Here is an 18,542-nt window from a genome sequence, read left to right as displayed (position 1 = left end):
TGAATGAAACATCAAACTATTTTCCCATTTGCTGCTCCATCTCTGCAGTAAGTCAGCATGAAACTGGAGGGACATGGTGGCAAATTCCTCTTACTAGAAGACAGTCAAAAAGGTGTAAGAGGTTCCTGATTTTTTACTTTCATCACCATTCTGAGATGCAGCAATGACCAATCTTTAGGCTCAATTCAGCTGATTATGTTGACTGGGGCCCGAGTTTCTAAACTCAAAGATATCAGAACAACAACTTGAGAAGCAAGATCTAGAGTTCAATCAATACAAGTGTGCAAAGGAGAAATCCCTAAAACTTAATTAGATTTTCAAAGCTCAGCTGCCATTTAGGCTCCAAAATAAGCAACCAGGTGCTCTTTTAAAGATCTCTGGACCCACATTTCAAGGTAAGCAGTGGGGACAGTGAATTTCCGAAATCCTTTATCAAACGGAATAAATAATCCCCCAAACGGCCACTTATGCATTACCCTTGGACACGCCCCATATTCCCCACACATTGCTCCAGACCATCCATCTATTTTCTCAAGACAGTGAATTTACACTGTGAGCATCTTAAGAGGATATTCAAATCCCATGTTTGGGTGCTCCCACTGGAGTTTATCTGTGTAAAGCAAGCATTTATGTGCTTCCATTTGAAAGTTGGGCTCCACAAGTGAAAGTATGAAAACACATTAAGGATTCAAGTTTGCTGACCTCTTATGAACAGCAATTTAATATGGACCAGTGTGTGAAAACTGGGCCCCAGTCAAATGTCTGATGTTGAACCACAAGAGCCACACTGCATCTCACAAGCTTCCACTGCACTGACAGCAAGTCCATCTGAGAAGTCAGATGATTGCACTTCAAATTTCATTCATCACAGCCTTTCGCTAGGAAAAATGAAGCAGCTTCTGGAGCAGTAAATTGAATGAATTCAGAGTCTTGACGCTGTACAAGAGCCAGGATCTTTTATTTCCAAACGGATATTAATTCCATCTCAAAGCATCATGGGGCCTTTCAACTCAGTTCTGTACTCTGTCTCAGACACTAACTCTAGCAAAATCCTTACTTTACTTAGAAGAAAGCATGGTGGCAATATTCTCATTCAGAAATGGGGACATAAAAGGAATGGAAAGGACAAAATTAATAAGACACACACACCATCACCTCCACCCTTATGTTTATGTTGGCAGAATGCTTTGGGATGCTCAGATGAAAGATGGTACTCAAGTACTAGAAGTACTTTACAAAAAATTGTTTCAGTCAAGCCCTGAATGCTAATTTTTGAACAGCCACCTGGCTTTAACTGATAGTATATATTTTACATAACAATGCATTGAGAAATGAAGTATTCTATTCCCCAGATTGCCTGCCCTGAAACTGTTTCCTTTAAGCAGAGGAGAGCAGCCCCAGGCTGTCAACAAACCTACAGACTTATCTTAAAACAGCCTCTGTACATACCCGGTCAAATGGGATGCCATATTTCTTCAAGATGGAGGGTGAAATGAGGGTCATCTTGTGGCGAAGGAAGGCATCGCATCCCTGAGAGCTTCCTGGGAAAAATCCTGCAGAGGGATTCAGAGGAAAACAAAACATCACCACAGGCAGATTTGTCTAGCAAGATACACCCATTAACCAGCAAACAAACAGCAAAATGTTAATCTGCCCAAACATTTTGTAGATGGTTGAAACAACAGGAATACAATTGCAGGTTGTGGCAGGATAAGTAGCAATGCCCTCATTGCCTAAAAAATAGTGACAGGGACAACAGTGATCTTAAAATAGCAGCCTGACAAGCATTACCCTTTCATAAGAGAAGACCAGCCTCCTGAGCGCTACCGAAAACTAGAGAGGACGGGGCTCAAGACACCTCATTTTGGGCCATACTGATGCTTTATCAGTGCTCCCCAGAAATACATGATCAGGGGCCTCAAAATTCCAGTGTCAGCCACCTGCCCTGCAAACTATGGTTTTCCTGGCCTGAGACCTTATGTTCTTCCAACCTGCTGCAGGTTACCCACAAAGCACTTCCACTTAGGTTTGCAGCTCAAATATCATACACTGAGCCCTAGGAAAGTGATTAACAACTAGGATCTCTCACAAATACTGTCTGGTCAGTGCCTACGCATACTCCCATTTCCAATAATATGGTGTCTGAAATTTAAGATCAAAATGTTCATCCTCACTCTGAGAGGCTGTCTACCTTATATGGTCCCCCAATAACTGTGGTATCAGAGTGCCCCACAATCTTTAATGGATTTAACTTCACAGCACCCCTGCTGGGTAGGAAAGGGCAATAATCTCTATTTTACAAATGGGGAATTGAGGCACAGAGGTGAAGTGACTTGCCCAAGGTCACACACAGCAATAATTGCTGTACTTCAGAATGATGCCTAGGGCGGCAGTAAAAAGAGAAACAAAACCCCACACATTAAGAACCGTCCGGTATATTTTATTACTGTTACCCTCATCCTCCCTCCTAGTGCTTGTCACGTACATTTGGCTTAAACTGTCCTAAGGGCAGGGACCATATCTCCTAATGTTTTTATAGCACCTAGCACAATGGGAGGCCCCAATCCTCATGGAGGCCTTCAGGCACTAACAATATAAAAAATAACAAGCCTATATAAAGCTTGTCACCCTCCTTGGTCTTCTACCCTTTACCCTTGGTCTTCTGCCCTTTACCCGCCTGGACTTGCAACACTACTGCATTGTTCTCAAACTTATTTGATCACGCCCCCCACTTCTGTGCACCTGTAGTAGTTTACGCCCTCACCCGTCCTGCCACACAAGTACATATAACAATTTTAAAAAAAAATCAACATGCAACTCTCACTAAATATTAAAAACTGTAAAGCATTGGTTCAAACAGAACCAACAATCATAAGCAAAACTGTGATTGTGGTCGGCGCTTACAATGAAATGCACACCACATTGTAGCAAATGCATTAACACACACAGAGCTTTGCATAATGCTAGGCAAGCTTAATGCCCAGCGCCACCTACAGTCAAATGCCCAGCGCCATCTGAGGACCTGATCAGTCTGGAGGAATCAGCTTTGCTAGTTATTCATGGCTGTGGGTAAAACGGGCAGAGCCGTACTACTTTTTGCCCCTAAAGCTTCTCACGTCCCCTTTAGAATACATTTTGTGTTTCCCAGGGAGCCCGCCCCCAAGTTTGAGAACCTCTGTTCTAGACAACGTTTCCTATTGCAGATGGCTGATTAAACCAATCCGAATTAGGGGTGGAAGGGAAAAAACACATGGGGGGGAGGGGGAATATAACCTGAACCCTGGAAACAAAACTAAATTGATGGCACATAACGGAGGAGGTTTTAGAAAGTGCAAAGGATTACTGGATTCCGACAACATTTTTTTTTTAAAACACTAAAAGCATTGCAATTAGAGTTATGACTGCCTGCCACCCAGTTTGTCGTCCCTCTCTGCAGTTCCTCTTTTTAATGCACAGTTTAAGTGGCTCTCATTAAAGCTACTAATAAAGGAGCCCATTTTACGTGATTAGCACCAATAACGTGGCACCACAACTCTCCCAGAGAGCCCATTTATAGCTCAGCTATTCATTTTCCATATTAATCGCAAACTCATTTCACTGTACCAAATATCTCCGTAACACAGTCCATTGACACACTGGGGGGGCGGGGTGCAGAGGGAGTTTAAAAAGTGTCATTTTCTTTTCTGAACTAAAGGGATGGTGTGGGTGGGGAATGGGGGAGTCCAAAATGAAAAACCCGGGCCATTAGCAATATATCACTGGTTTTGTCTCACTGTCAGTAAAAAGTATATTACAAAAGAGAAGTTGAAAATATCCCTTGACTTTTTTTAGTCTGGTATGAAATTCCATTTCTACATGTCGCCTGCATGTATGGGGGTTTTTTGGTGGCTGAAATGCAGAGCTTTGGAGCAGACATGGCTCTTAAAAGCAAAGAGAACAAGACTCCCTTCCCCTGGGAAGCCCATACACATTTAGACTAGTCTTGACCCATGATTGGCTTTTTCTGGTATGACATGATCCGTAAAAATGTTAAGACTATCAGTGAGAAATGTTAATATTATAAGTGTATTTTGGTGGTTAGCACCAGATTAAAAATTGAATAGAAAACAGTTTTCCAGACCGTCTATTTCCCCCCCTCTTTTGCATAATGACTGACCAAGGGAGAGACATCTATATGATAACGACTGCTTGAAATCTATAGCTGAAAGCTTGCCTCACTAAATGGGAAATTTGGTTTTTAGTTAGTAATTCCAGAGCAAGGACTTTGGTTGGTACCGACTCCCTACTCTACAGAGCCAGGTGTGCCTATAATATTTGTAAGTACAAAGAGATAGAACTCCAAGAAAAAAAAAAAAAGTATAAATACCCTTTCTGGAGCCAGTCACCAAAACAGAGGATCCTCCCATGCTAGTCTTCTCCCCTTTAAAATCCACACCACCATTACCTCCCAAAATGGTGATGCTATGCTTTATCCACACCAATGAGGCGCTGGTGCCAGAATACACTGGAGGTGGATAGCAGCACATGGGCCGACCTTTGTGCCATTGGGCAGGTGTGCATAGATAAAAATGTTTTAGCAGCTGAGGGTGGGAGGCTCTCTGGGAGGCCAGCAAAGTACAAGAGGCCTGGATGGAAATGGTCCTTGGATATGCATATGCCCCCCAATCAGCCGGTTGTCAATTTCATTGGCTCTGTTGGCAGGCAGCTCTTTAGATGTCTGAAGTCTGCAGGGGGTTATGGAATCTAACAAGACAAGACACACATTCTTGTAAAACACAGAGATTCCAGAGCAAACCCTGTAAATGGGGTAATTCCTGGTTTGGAGGGATATAGAGACGATCTGGGTTAAACCTATAAACAACTGTATCTGAATCAGTGGAGCTCAGGAGAGTAGGGAAGATGCTTTTGTGATCCAGTGACAATGTGAGGGATGTCAGATTTGACCTGTTAATTCTGTTATGGGGCGATTCCTAGTTTCAGTGAGCACAGGCTCTCATGATCACAGGAAAGGAACACAAGTCTCTCACAGGAACTCTTCAAGGTTATATAGAAGGAGGTTGTAGAAGAAGTAGGGCATCCCATCAGCAAAGGCCTTTCAGATCCAAGTCATATAGAATAAATAGGGTGCTACCCTTTATGAATTCTGTGACCATGTTGCAGAAGTCACTGTTACTTGTTCTCTCCTTTTTCTTTACATATTAAGAAGCTGTCCAACATTTCTTGTTTGTTCTACCTTCCTCTTTTAAGTGGTTCTAAAAAGAGTGGAAAACTGGATGAACTGTCACTGTTAAGACTAGAGTCACATTTAAGAGCAGAACACGAAGGGAACTCTTTTCATTGTATTAAGCATAAGTTTACTACATGGTACTTGGCTGGGAAAGACCTATTAAATTGAAAGGATGCAGTGCTTAGTTAATGGGACCCAGCTCTGTCAATGTATGAGCTCTGACTCCACAATGCACTGGAGAAAAAACTTACACTTGAATATCACTTGGCTATATCAAACTCTATTCCATGCTACCCTTCCCTCTTCTGTTCTCTTATTTTTAATCAGATGAAAATAACTGGCTCTAGAATATAGCATACAGAGCACGAGCGCGCCCCATTGTTGCAGTTAGCCTTGGTTGTGTCCCCGCACCTTTTTATTTTTTAACATGAAGTTTATTATAAGGAGAGGTACAATCTGTCCAGTAAACAGCCCTCTAGTAACAGGAATGCCACCAAAAAGGGTATGCATGTCATTACATACATCATGAAGAGAGAACTCCAATAATTATAGCCCCTGTATCCACCATTACTGAGTTTATAAGCACTTTTTAAAAATTAAAAATGCTCAGCAACAATCAATACAAATGCAGTTTGTATTTAACAGACTTATGAGGGTAGCAACAACAAAAAAAAATACTACAATACTCTCCTTCAGAGTTTCTCCTTGCAGTAGGGGAAGGGAAGCTGCCACAGCAGCTCTAGTGATGGCCCTCCACATAAAGGGATCACAGAGCTCTCATCTCACCAAGGCAGGCTTTAATATGGCATCAGTTGCACACTGAAATGCAAGATGGGTTTCTGATTGAAATTCATGCCCAGGACAACAGAGTGGTTTGGTCTCAAAAGCTCAAAATGAAAGGTTTTTCCATCAGTTTTAGTCTGGCCAGCAATGACTCTGGGTCTAGTACAGCCAATGCAAATTCATCACGCAGCTCTAGACTACATTCAGTCTCAGCAACAGCAACATTAAGAAAGTGGCAGCTAAAGCTTACCTTTTGCCAGGCGTTCCAATCGCTTGCCATGCTCTGGTGGTATGGCATACCTAAGGAAAAAACAAAACACTCATCAGAAAAATAAATGCCACATCTCAAATCAAGAATACAGTCTCAGAATGGAAACAGGTGGGGGCAAATGCCATCATTACTATAATTCAGCCCCAATCCAATGTGAAAGGAGGAAGTACAAACAAAAAAATGTAGAAGTGTGAAAGGTATTGATAAAAACATGAATACAACTCTAGGAGGAGAGCCAGATTGTAACTGAAGGAGCTGATGTTCTTGGCAACTTCATATAATGAGTTCTTTTTTCCTGCAGTATTTTTATTATATAGCATCACAAGATGTCACAGAGTGACTCATAAGCTAGAAGAGAAAGGTTTTAAATGAGATTTAATGAGGTAAAATGGTGATACAAAAGCAGGGAAGCCCAGGAGTAAACAAGTATGGAGAATGAATTTGTCATAAATGTAAAGGGAAGGGTAAACCCCTTTAAAATCCCTCCTGGCCAGAGGAAAAATCCTCTCACCTGTAAAGGGTTAAGAAGCTAAAGGTAACCTCGCTGGCACCTGACCAAAATGACCAATGAGGAGACAAGATACTTTCAAAAGCTGGGAGGAGGGAGAGAAGCAAAGGGTCTGTGTCTGTTGGTATGCTGCTTTGCCGGGGATAGAACAGGAATGGAGTCTTAGAACTTTTAGTAAGTAATCTAGCTAGGTATGCGTTAGATTATGATTTCTTTAAATGGCTGAGAAAAGAATTGTGCTGAATAGAATGACTATTTCTGTCTGTGTGTCTTTTTTGTAACTTAAGGTTTTGCCTAGAGGGTTTCTCTATGTTTTGAATCTAATTACCCTGTAAGGTACCTACCATCCTGATTTTACAGGGGTGATTCCTTTACTCCTATTTACTTCTATTTCTATTAAAAGTCTTCTTGTAAGAAAACTGAATGCTTTTTCATTGTTCTCAGATCCAAGGGTTTGGGTCTGTGGTCACCTATGCAAATTGGTGAGGATTTTTACCAAACCTTTCCCAGGAAGTGGGGTGTAAGGGTTGGGAGGATTTTGGGGGGAAAGACGTGTCCAAACTATGTTTCCCAGTAAACCAATTGAGTTTGGTGGTGGCAGTGGTTATTCCAAGGACAAAGGATAAAATTAATTTGTACCTTGGGGAAGTTTTAACCTAAGCTGGTAAAAGTAAGCTTAGGAGGTTTTCATGCAGGTCCCCACGTCTGTACCCTAGAGTTCAGAGTGGGGGAGGAACCTTGACAGAATTAAATTTTCTTTAGTAGAAAAGTTGCATACAAGATAAAACTGAACTTAACAGATAAGGTGGTCTAGGCTATATATCTATTTTATGAATTTATGTGGCCTTTATCAAAAGTAGTATCTAGGCACTCAACATAGGCAAAAGTTCAGCAGAACATATGGGACAGGAGCACAGTAATTTAGATGCTTATTTTTGATCTAAGAGATTGTCCCGAAGGTTACAAATTCCTCTATTTAAACAGAAGAGAGGATGCTTCAGTTCAAAGTACCTGTTCCTTAGCAAATATCATCAATGGCTACACAGAACTAGAAATGGGCCCGTTCTCTCATTACAACAATGCAGAATCTATCTTATCTCTTGGGAAAGGGGCAGAGAGGGCCATGATACTTAATATCTGCACTACCACCAAAAACATTAAAAGAAGGTCACAAAGTCAATCATTTAGAAGCTATGAAGTGCCAGAATTTCGGTTGCTGGTTATAGTTTGGCAAAATTACAGCCAATTGAAAACTGTGTTTCCTTTCGGAAAAAGGAAGAGCTGGGCAATCCTAATAAGCAGTGCTACCAGTCCTACCTATTATGGGGACTCTCAAGTACATTAGAAAGTCTACATTTCTTCTATAGGCCAGTACCCTTCATATTGTTCCTCAGTTCTAAGAGAAGAGTCATTTATCCAGACTGTAAAGAGTAACAGGGGGAAAGTCATATCCCAAACTCTCTTTGTATGGAACCAAAGTGAATTTCCACTTATAGCAATCTGGAGGCGCATGATCCAATGGAGAGAGGATGACAGGAGGTGCTTCAAGATTTAGCCTCTAAGCTGATTTAAACTGGCATCTTTAAAAAAAATTCCAAGAAACACAACATGTAGCATTTAATATTACAGAAGAAGATATTAATGTGCTCCCAGTAGCTTTTGACAGCACTTTAAATTGTATAATTATCAAACAATTTCATTTGTCTTGCACAAAGCTAGTAGCTTTTATTTTTAAATGGCCATTTATCACTTACATAAAAGTGATAAAAATAATCCCAATCCAAAACTCCTTTGTGGGATTAATGTCCCTTAAATATGGGAAATGAAACATTCCATTTCTTCTGGGAAAATATTGAAGGATTGGGAAATAACTAATTTATGTCTACAAGGCTGCTGCTGATTAATGTAATATCCCCAGTCTACAATGCTACTTTCACTTAATTAGTGCCTGTAATTGGGAGTTGTAAAGATAAGATTAATTGAATTTGGAGGATGTTAAAAGTTTAATACATTGAAACATGGTCATTGTGTTATCTGAAACTGCAGACTGCAAGAAGCTGAGCTGAGTCAATGGAGAGCCCGAATGAGAGTTGCTTGGATAGGAACACAGCAGAACTGAATTTCCAGTGGGCTCACAAAAACTACAGTGTAAAAATCTATAGGTCACATCCCCACCACCACCACCAAGCTTGCAGGTGCACACAGGGCAACAATTGGTTCAAAATGTATAAAACTTTTTTACTCTGATCAGACTACTGCAAAGAAGAGGTGCTGTGCCATTTTACATAGATTTACTCTTGGCAAGCAGCAAAATCTGTCAGAGTGGACTTAAAAGCAGGCCAAATTCTGCCTTCAGTTACACCCACACAATCCCACTGAATTTAGTGGGGTTGCACTGATGTGTCTAGCAGGAATTTGGCCAATTATGTTTTAAGACCAAAAGCTCTTCCTTTCCACTGTAAGTACTGTGCAGATTTGAGCTAACAAAGCCTATATGATCACGCATTAAATTATCAATCAAAAGGCAGAAGAAAAAGGAGGTGACAGAAAGATTAGAAATTGCCACAATCAAAAGAATTACTGTAATTATATCAGTGAAAGGTCTGGCTACCATAGATGGCCTAATAATGACATTATCCTCCTGCATTCACTTAGCTAGCACTATGAAAAGTGGCAATTGCTTTAGGGATAAAATCTTTGACAGAGGTAGCTGGAAAAAACACCACCATTCAATAGCAGCTGCTGTAACCTCTGTCAGGGACCCATAGCTTGGACTCTGGTCAACAACAGAACATTTTTAATTTCCAAGACAGATGCTTTACTATACAGCATCTCTGCAGCTACAACAGGATTACTTTTTGTACATGATCCTCTTCCTCATAGCACATGCATCACTTTAACACTTGGAGATTTCTACCTAGTGCTAAACAGTAATTTAATTTAAAGCACTCTAGTTCTCATGCTGAGAGACAGATAACTTTGATGTTTGTCCTCAGGGAAAACATCAAATGTCACGGAAAATCAAAATACTAATTCATTAACCTCAGGATAAGGTGTCAAAACAAAGGGATATGTTCAACTGCCCAGAAACATACGGCTGGTCTACACTGAAAAGTTACATCAGCATAGCTGTGTCTCTCAGGGGTGTGAAAAATCCACCCCCTGTGAGACAAAGTTACTCTAACCTAACCCCCGCTGTAGACAGAATTAGGTCAATGGAAGAATTTTTCCATCAACCTAGCTACAGCCTCCCAGGGAGGCAGATTACCTACAGTGATGGGAGAACCTCTCCCATTGCTGTAATAAGGCTATGTCTACAGTACCGCGGTAAGTCGACCTACACTACGCAACCCTAGCTACGTGAATAACGTAGCTGGAGTTGACATACCTTAGATCAAGTTGCCGCAGGGTCTACAGGGCTGGTGGTTGATGGGAGAAACTCTCCCATCGACTTACCTTACTCTTCTCATCGGGGGGTAGAGTACAGGGGTCGACTGGAGAACGATCTGCTGTCAAGTTGGCAGGTCTTCACTAGACCCACTAAATCGACCACCGGTGGATCGATCTCAGAGCATCGATCCCGGCTGTAGTGTAGACATAGCCTTAAGTGTCTACACTTTAGTGCTACAGCAGTGCAGCTACACTGCTGCCACTGTAGTGTTTTAAGTGTAGACATAGCCATAGCTTCTGCTAGCTGCTCCAAAACCCCTTCAGCACTGCAGGATTTATTCATTCGACCAATAAGTGGCCGCAGCAAGTTTTGAGAGATAACTCTCTCACATCTCTATCATCTCTCTAGTTTTCTGCCTTGGTGGACCAGTTGCCTCCACCTCTCTAGAGAAGCATCCTGTAGGGCACACAGGTTAACAGTAAGAGATGGCCACTTATTTTAGAGCAAAAAGGGCCTATTTTTTTATGTTGGCTACTTGTGGGTCCTAAAGCAACTCTCACTGAAGGTATGAAGACAAGTAAGTGTATTTAGCATGTCTTTATTTGGGCATAAGCTTCCGTGGGTTTTAGTCCACGAAAGCTTATGCCCAAATAAATGAGTCTCTAAGGTGCCACAAGGATTCTTCGTTGTTTTTGCTGATTCAGAGTGGTAGCCGTGTTAGTCTGTAACCTGTCATAATGTCTTTGTGTCCGGCACTCTATAAAGATCTTATTAGACCTTTCCCAGAACAGGGACAATTCCATTCCCCTAATGAAATGGAGGGCAACCTATGTCTTCCTTTGCAAGCCACACATACCAATCATGAGTTAAAATTACATGTCTCTTCTGGCCATTGAACTAGCCAATTCTATTATGGGCAGATGCAGACAGCAAGAGAGCTTCTTAAAAGACAGACAGGAAGGGTCTCTCATAAAACCCTCTAATCAAAAAGTAACACCAAATAATGTGCTTCTTTCACAAATAAGATTTGTCAACAGACAGAGATTCCTGCATTGACAATTAAGGGAATTGGTCCCTTCAAAAGTAGTGTGCAATTTAACAGAATCATAGAAATGTAGGGCTGGAAGGTATCTTGAAAAAATCATCTAGCCCAGCCCCATGCACAGAGGCAGGACCCAAGTATACCTAGACCATCCCCGACAGGTGTCTGTCTAATCTGTTCTTAAAAACCTCTAATGACGGAGATTCCACAACCGCTCTTGGAAGCATATTCCATTGCTTCACTATCTATATAGTTAGAAAATTTTCCTAATGTCTAATTTAAATCTCCCTTGCTGCAAAGTAAGCCTATTATTTCTTGTCCTACCTTCAGTGGACATAATCACCATCATCTGTATAACAGCCCTTAACGTATTTGAAGACCTTTTTCAGGTCACACTTCATTCGTCTTTTCTCAAGACTAAACGTGCAGTTTCTTAAATCTCTTCTCATAGGGCAGGTTTTCTAAACCTTTTAGCATTTGTGTTGCTCTCCTGTGGACAAACCGGAGAGACTCTAGATCTTTCTTAAAGAGTGGTACAATGCTCCAGCTGAGCCCTCAGCATTGCTGAGTACAGCAGGTCAATTACCTCCTGTGGTCTTACATACAACCATCTTATTAATACACCCCAGAATGATAACAGACTTCACAACTGCATCACATTTTTGGCTCATATTCTATTTGTGATCCACTATAACCTCCAGATCCCCTTCAGCAGTACTACCGCCTAGCCAGTTATTCCCAATTTTATAGTTGTTAGTTTGATTTTTCCTTCCTAAATGTAGTATTTTGTTTTTATTTGCATTTCATCTTTCATATCAAACCAATTTTCCAATTTGTCGTGGTCATTTTGGATTCTAATCCTGTCCTGCAAAGTCCTAGCACCCCCTCCTAGTTTGGTGTCATCTGCACATTTTGGTGTCATCTGCTCCACTCCTTTATCCAAATCATTAATGAAAATACAGAATAGAACTGGAGTCAGAACAGACCCCTGTGGGACCCCACTAGATATATCCCCCAGTTTGACAGCAAACCATTGATGACTCCTCTGACTACACTCTTTCAATCAGTTCTGCACCCGCCTTACAGTAATTTCATCTAGGTCACATTTCACAAGTTTGTTATAAGAATGTTGTGAGACAATGTTTAAAGTCTTATTAAAAATAAAGATATATTGTGTCTAGAGGTTCCCCCCTCCACATCCACTAGGCCAGTAACCCTGTCAAAGGAGGAAATTAGGTTGGTTTGGCATGATTTGTTCTTAGCAAATCAATGCTGGCTATTACTTAAAACCCTATTATTCTCAAGGCACTTACAAATTGATTGTTTAAAAACTTGTTCCAGTATATTTCCAGGTATCAAAGTCAAGCTGACTGGACTATAATTCTCTGGATCCTCTTTGTTCCCTTTTTAAAGGCAGTACTATGTATGCCCTTCTTCAGTCAATTGGGACCCCTTCCATCCTCCACGGAATTCTGAAAGATAATTGCTAACAGTTTTGAGATTGCTTCAGCTAAGTTCCTTACGTACTCAAGGATGAACTTCATCAGGCCCTTCTGACTTGAATACATCTAACTAAATGTTCTTTAACCTGTTCTTTCCCTACTTTGGCACATGGTCCTTCTCCGTTGTTAATACTGTGTTAAGCATCTGGTCACAATCTTTCTAGAGACTGACAAACAAAACAGGCATCAAATATCTTAGCCTTCTTGATATGATCAGTTAATTAGCTCTCCTTCCCTGCTAAGTAGTGGACCTACACTTTCCTTTGTCTTTCTCTTGCTCCTAACGTATTTATACAACCTCCTCTTATTGCCTTTTAGATCCCTTTTTAGGTGTAACTCATTTCATACCTTCACCTTTCTAATCTTGTCCCTACATGCTTCTGCTATTCTTTTGTACCCAATCCTTAGCGATTTGTCCATGTTTCCACTTTTTATAGCATTGCTTTTTGATTTTCAGGTCATTAAAGAGCATCTGATGCAAACATATTGACCCCTATTCCTAACTGTCCTTCACATTGGAATAGTTTGCTGTTGTGCCATTAATATGGTCTCTGAGAAACTGCCAGCTCTCCTGAATTCCTTTTGCCCCCCCATTGGACCTTACCTAGGAGTTCTCTGAAATGATTAAAGTCTGTATTTTTGAAGTCCATTCTCCTTACTCTGCAGCTCTCGCTCCTTCCTCAGAATCATGAAGTTTATCATTGGATGCTCACTTTCACCCAAATGGCCATCAACCTTTGAACTCATAACTAATTCCGCCATTAATCAGAATCAAGTCTAAAAAGGCTGTCCCTCTGAAACGAAGTTTTTCCCATGGACGTTTTGTGTTTTGCTGTATTACTTTACTTCAGATATCTGGGTAGTTAAAATCCTCCATTACTATCAGTCTTTTTTTATATATATTTCTGTTATTTGTTCTAGAAATGCCTCATTCTCCACCTCCTCCTGATTTGGTTGTCTATAGTAGAAACTTACCATGACATTGATCCTGGGTTCCCCCCCTTTCAAGTGGTCTGCCTCACCTTGTTCTGGACCTCAGAACAAATATTCTTGATGTATAATGCAAACCTCCTCCCTTTTTTCTCTGCCTGTCCTTCCTGAACAAGCTATACCCCTCTGAACCAATATTCCAGTCAGGAGATTTATCCCATTATCAGTGATACCAATTAAGTCATAATTTAGTTTATGCACTAATACTTCCAGTTCTTCCTGTTTATTCCCCATACTCCTTGCATTTGTGCATAGACATCTGCGACGTTGAACAGATTCCCCCATTTTCCCTCTTGTTGCTCTTATGTCCCTAGTGTAATTTTCCATTCCACAGCCCATCCCCCAACATCTAGCCCTCTGTTAAGGTTGCATTTTTGTTAGCTGTCTGTGGGCCTTCTCTGATTTGCCCCCTTTTGTCCGCTCAATCAACCCATCAGTCTAAGGCTTCACAGCTGTTTCACCTGGATTCTATTCTTTCAGAGGTAAAATTTTTGCACTCTGTATCAGACGGCAGCAGGAAGTATGTTCCTTCATCTTTTGCAAAGTTGTAAACCGAGATAGATGCACCTTGAAAAAAAGTTGCTATTTAAAATTAAGTGGTAGTAGGGGGATTGTGTTTGGGTAGCTAGAACTGAGAGTTCTTGAAAGGAGAAAATGAAAGGAAAAAAGTGTTCTCTCTCTCCGTAATTTTTTTTAAAGGCCCAGAGAAGGGACATTCTCCAAGATATACACAACTGGAGTGAAAATCTGCGAAAAGGAAAAAAACTGGAAGAAAATCCAGGATGAGCATGGAAAGATGAAGGAGCTGGTTTGCTCAGTTCTTTAAAGTATTAAGGACACATCTCTGTTTCAGTATTTTGACTGTCTAAATGTATTGTTTCCAAAAGGTCCCACATCTTTGTGTTATATCCTTTGTTTATTGTACAGGTACAACACAGGAAGGAGAAGTGCAACCTTCTCCACACTGTTCCGTCAATGTGCTTCAATTCTGACTTGCCAGAGCCTGTTTTTAGGGACAAAAGAGGAGCTCAATTTCTACGTCTATTCAGTTATTGGGCCTTCTGTTGAGGCTGCCAGCAAGATTAGTGCCAGTTAGCCCTCACCTGTCCACTATCAACTCCACTGAAATCCAAACTTTAGTCACACAGGCCACTAAAATCTGCAACTTGGTAACTTTCAGCCAAATTCAACATTGGTGAGCAGTGAAATGCTCACCCTGAGATAAAAGATTCTATCCATTACCATTCCTCTGAAAAGTCTACTCTCTGAAGTTTTGATACAAATTTTACTAGTTTTCTTGTATATATAGGTTCCTTTTTATGTAAATATCTCTGGAGTAGTAGTTATTCCCTGTTCTTCCTTAGGGCTTATTTATATTGCTATAATACCTACAGACCCCATCAGGGACCAGGACCCCATTGTAGTAGGTCTTGAACACACAAGAGACATATTTCCTTGCCCCAAGTACCTTAATTTTCACCTTACCTTTTTGACTTATTATGCTTCTCACAATCCCACATCTTTCCTCTAACAACTGTAGTGCCAAGTTACAGGAAAAATTAAAAATAGTGCATAGCATTAAGTAAACAAGATCAAAATAAACCTGCTTTAATGCAATGGTTATAGCTGCTTGGTGAAAATTCCACTATTTTGTATCTGTACTGTTTATTTTCCCGCACTGATAAGTATTTACAGTTGTTAGCACTGAATCTTTCCTTGTTGTCTGCAACTCTAACTGTTCTGCTCTCTCCAGTTCACCATGTAGTGTAATTCTCTCTTCCTGAGTATCTTTTCTACCCCTCCAATTATGAACATGGTTGAATTTATTTTAAAAAAAAATCAGAAAAATAGACAAAAGATTTACAAGGCAGACAGCTACTGGGATTTTTAGTTTATCTGACCAAAAGAACCTCCTAAAAGGATCCTGAGCTGAGCTATAATCAGCAGGAAGTATCATTCTTGACAATTATCAGGTGCAAAAAGAAAAGGAGTACTTGTGGCACCTTAGAGACTAACCAATTTATTTGAGCATAAGCTTTCGTGAGCTACAGCTCGCTTCATCGGATGCACACTGTGGAAACTGCAGAAGACATTATATACACAGAGACCATGAAACAATACCTCTCGAGAGTGGGGTGGGAGGAGGTATTGTTTCATGGTCTCTGTGTATATAATGTCTTCTGCAGTTTCCACAGTATGCATCCGATGAAGCGAGCTGTAGCTCACGAAAGCTTATGCTCAAATAAATTGGTTAGTCTCTAAGGTGCCACAAGTACTCCTTTTCTTTTTGCAAATACAGACTAACACGCTGTTACTCTGAAATTATCAGATGCTTCACTATTGACAGATTTCAGAGTAGCAGCCGTGTTAGTCTGTACCTGTAAAAAGAAAAGGAGTACTTTTGGCACCTTAGAGATAGTCTCTAAGGTGCCAAAAGTACTCCTTTTCTTTTTACTATTGACAGAAGCAGCTTTGTGAATAACCCACACTTTGAGTACAACCTAGTTAAGGGACTAATCAGACTAACTTTAATCTAACCTTGATATGATGCTACACTGAACCATTACAGATTAGGGAGCAGGGATTTTCCCCTCCACACTGAACAGCTTCAACACTAAACAGAAGGGATGGCGGCAGCATAAACTATTTTAATAACCCTCAATCAGAATAATCCCTTTTTATAGACTGATTCTGCTATTGAGAAGACGTCTGAGGGGACTCAAAAGGGATCACTGAAATGGTCTCAGTTTCAGTGTCGCAAGATGAGAGATCTCCCCTCTCATCCATTGCTTCAGGATTCCAGAAGATCTTATTAAAACTCTTTCTAATGTAGTCTTCAGAGTCATAGCGTCTCTCCAAAAACTGATTCTGGCCTCGTTTATTGACAAAAAATTCAGGATCTCAGGTTCAGGAGGGGCTCAATCAAATGCTGAGGTTGTGTTAGACTGTCATTTCCATACAGAGGTGGGTTTTTCCCCCTTTAGAGAGAGTGTTTAACTGGACAATCCCCTTTCTATCCTTAAGATGAAAGCATGAAAAAGATCCCACATATTTGCGATAGAGGATGCTATTAATAGTGTAATTTTCTTAGTGTTTTGTTTATTCCCCTGGAATGGCTTGATGGATGTGAATAATTATCATACTATAAAAGCCAGCAAATGTGCTGTTTTCTATCACTCTAAATCATCAAACAAATAAAGTGTGAAACAGCATTTTTGAATACAATTTTCCCCTCTAATGGCTTAGAATTATTATCAGGAACAATGAAAATAAATAAGCAAATGCCTTGCAAATTAAAAATTAAATGCATGTGTCAGGAAAGAGGCAGAGACCAACCATCTTGGGGTACAAGGACCAGTTCAGAAGCCATTAAAAGATAACACAGTAGGGGATTCACTTTTACTTCTAGCATCAGGTTTTGCTAAAGGGACTTTCCAATCTAGCCTATATTCTACCCTCAAGGCTTCTGCTTAGGGGCCGGGGGAAAGGAGGACATTTTACTTTTTTCTTATTTCCAGTCAATGCAAGCTATTAAAAACTTCCCCACATCAGAACATCGGATCCCTCAGGCACTCAGCCTGTTCATGCCCTCTCCACTGGGGTCTCCCTCTTTAAACTTAACAGCTTCCCCTTGAAGCAATTCCCTACCTTCTATAGAGCACCAGGCCATCTCTTCCCCCCATCCAAACTTCTTTTGAAGCTTCCAGACCTTTTCTTGATACTGCTGTACCTCTTATATAAGCAAAGTATCAGATAGATTAGATACCATACCTCATCTACCCCTGCAGCATGTCAGAATTCCAGTCTCCCTTCAACAACATAAAGCAATTAAGCAGCAACTTCCTTACTAAATCTTCATGCACCCTTCTTCAACAGAATGAGCACCACAGGTGGGAGGTTCAACTGCAAGGCTTTTGAAAGGGTCACTTCAGTCTAACTCATGGTGGAGGGTAAGAAAGTTAATTTCACAGTGTCTGCACAAGGTCTGGACAAATAGGCCCCACACAGTTTAGCAAGATATAATTACTGAAATAAGGAACGATAACAAAATAGAACAGCACATTTAAAATGCCTAAGACCACACATCAAGCTGAGGGTTAGTTATCTGTCTTCAAAGCAGATTTACTCACGCCAAGAATAATGACCCTTAGCAGATTCAAATGCCAACCTATCCCTCCCTGGTGACAGGCAGAATGGAAAAGTCATTATTTCAATCTCCATTAAACATAAGTGTGTCCACAGATGCATAATCTGAACCCTAACCTTCATGCCTATAGCCCTGATAGCAACAACAATGGCCCCAAGAAGATCCTTTGATCCGTCAAGAACATTTATATACAGTAGCAGCCACAATTGGGTAGGGCCCTGCCAAATTCTCGGCCATGAAAAACACGTCATGGACCGTGAAATCTGGTCTCACCCTATGAAATCTGGTCTTTTCTGTGCTTTTACCCTATACCACACAGATTTCATGGGGGAGACCAGGGTTTCTCAAACTGGGGGTCCTGATCCAAAAGGGAGTTGCAGGGCCATCACGACGTTATTTTATCGGGGTGAAGTGGTGGTATTGCCTCCTTTACTTCTGCTCTGACTTCAGAGCTGGGAGGCTGGAGCATGGCTGCTGTTGGCCAGGCACCCAGCTCTGAAGGCAGCCCCCCCCAGCAACAGTGCAGAAGTAAGGGTGGCAATGCCATGCCGTACCATGCCACCCGTACGTCTGTGCTGCTGCCTTTAGAGCTGGGCAGCCGGAGAGTGGGGGCTGCTGACTGAGGGCCGAGCTGTGCAGGCAGCGGCGCAGAAGTAAGGGTGGCAATACCCTACCAGGCCA

The 18,542-nt window shown here is 41.1% G+C and overlaps 1 protein-coding gene across 4 annotated transcripts in view; it reads right to left on the bottom strand.

Moving 5' to 3' along the window:
- KDM4B (lysine demethylase 4B) overlaps positions 1-18,542 on the bottom strand; it is a 176,618-nt gene that overhangs the window by 94,606 nt on the left and 63,470 nt on the right. For 3 of the 4 annotated variants that reach the window (XM_077841948.1, XM_077841949.1, XM_077841950.1), the window contains exons 6-7: positions 6,261-6,310; positions 1,450-1,553 (exon numbers count right to left, since the gene is read on the bottom strand). In XM_077841948.1, coding sequence (XP_077698074.1) covers positions 1,450-1,553; positions 6,261-6,310 — 154 coding nt within the window. Of the gene's footprint in view, positions 1-1,449; positions 1,554-5,942; positions 6,047-6,260; positions 6,311-18,542 lie in introns of those variants that run through there. The other variant, XM_077841952.1, reaches the window with a different exon arrangement.

Source organism: Eretmochelys imbricata, chromosome 25 (genome assembly GCF_965152235.1).
Source record: "Eretmochelys imbricata isolate rEreImb1 chromosome 25, rEreImb1.hap1, whole genome shotgun sequence".
NCBI classification, from domain to species: domain Eukaryota; kingdom Metazoa; phylum Chordata; order Testudines; family Cheloniidae; genus Eretmochelys; species Eretmochelys imbricata.
The sequence above is the reverse complement of the archived record's forward strand: the minus strand, read 5'-3'. Positions and strand labels throughout refer to the sequence as shown.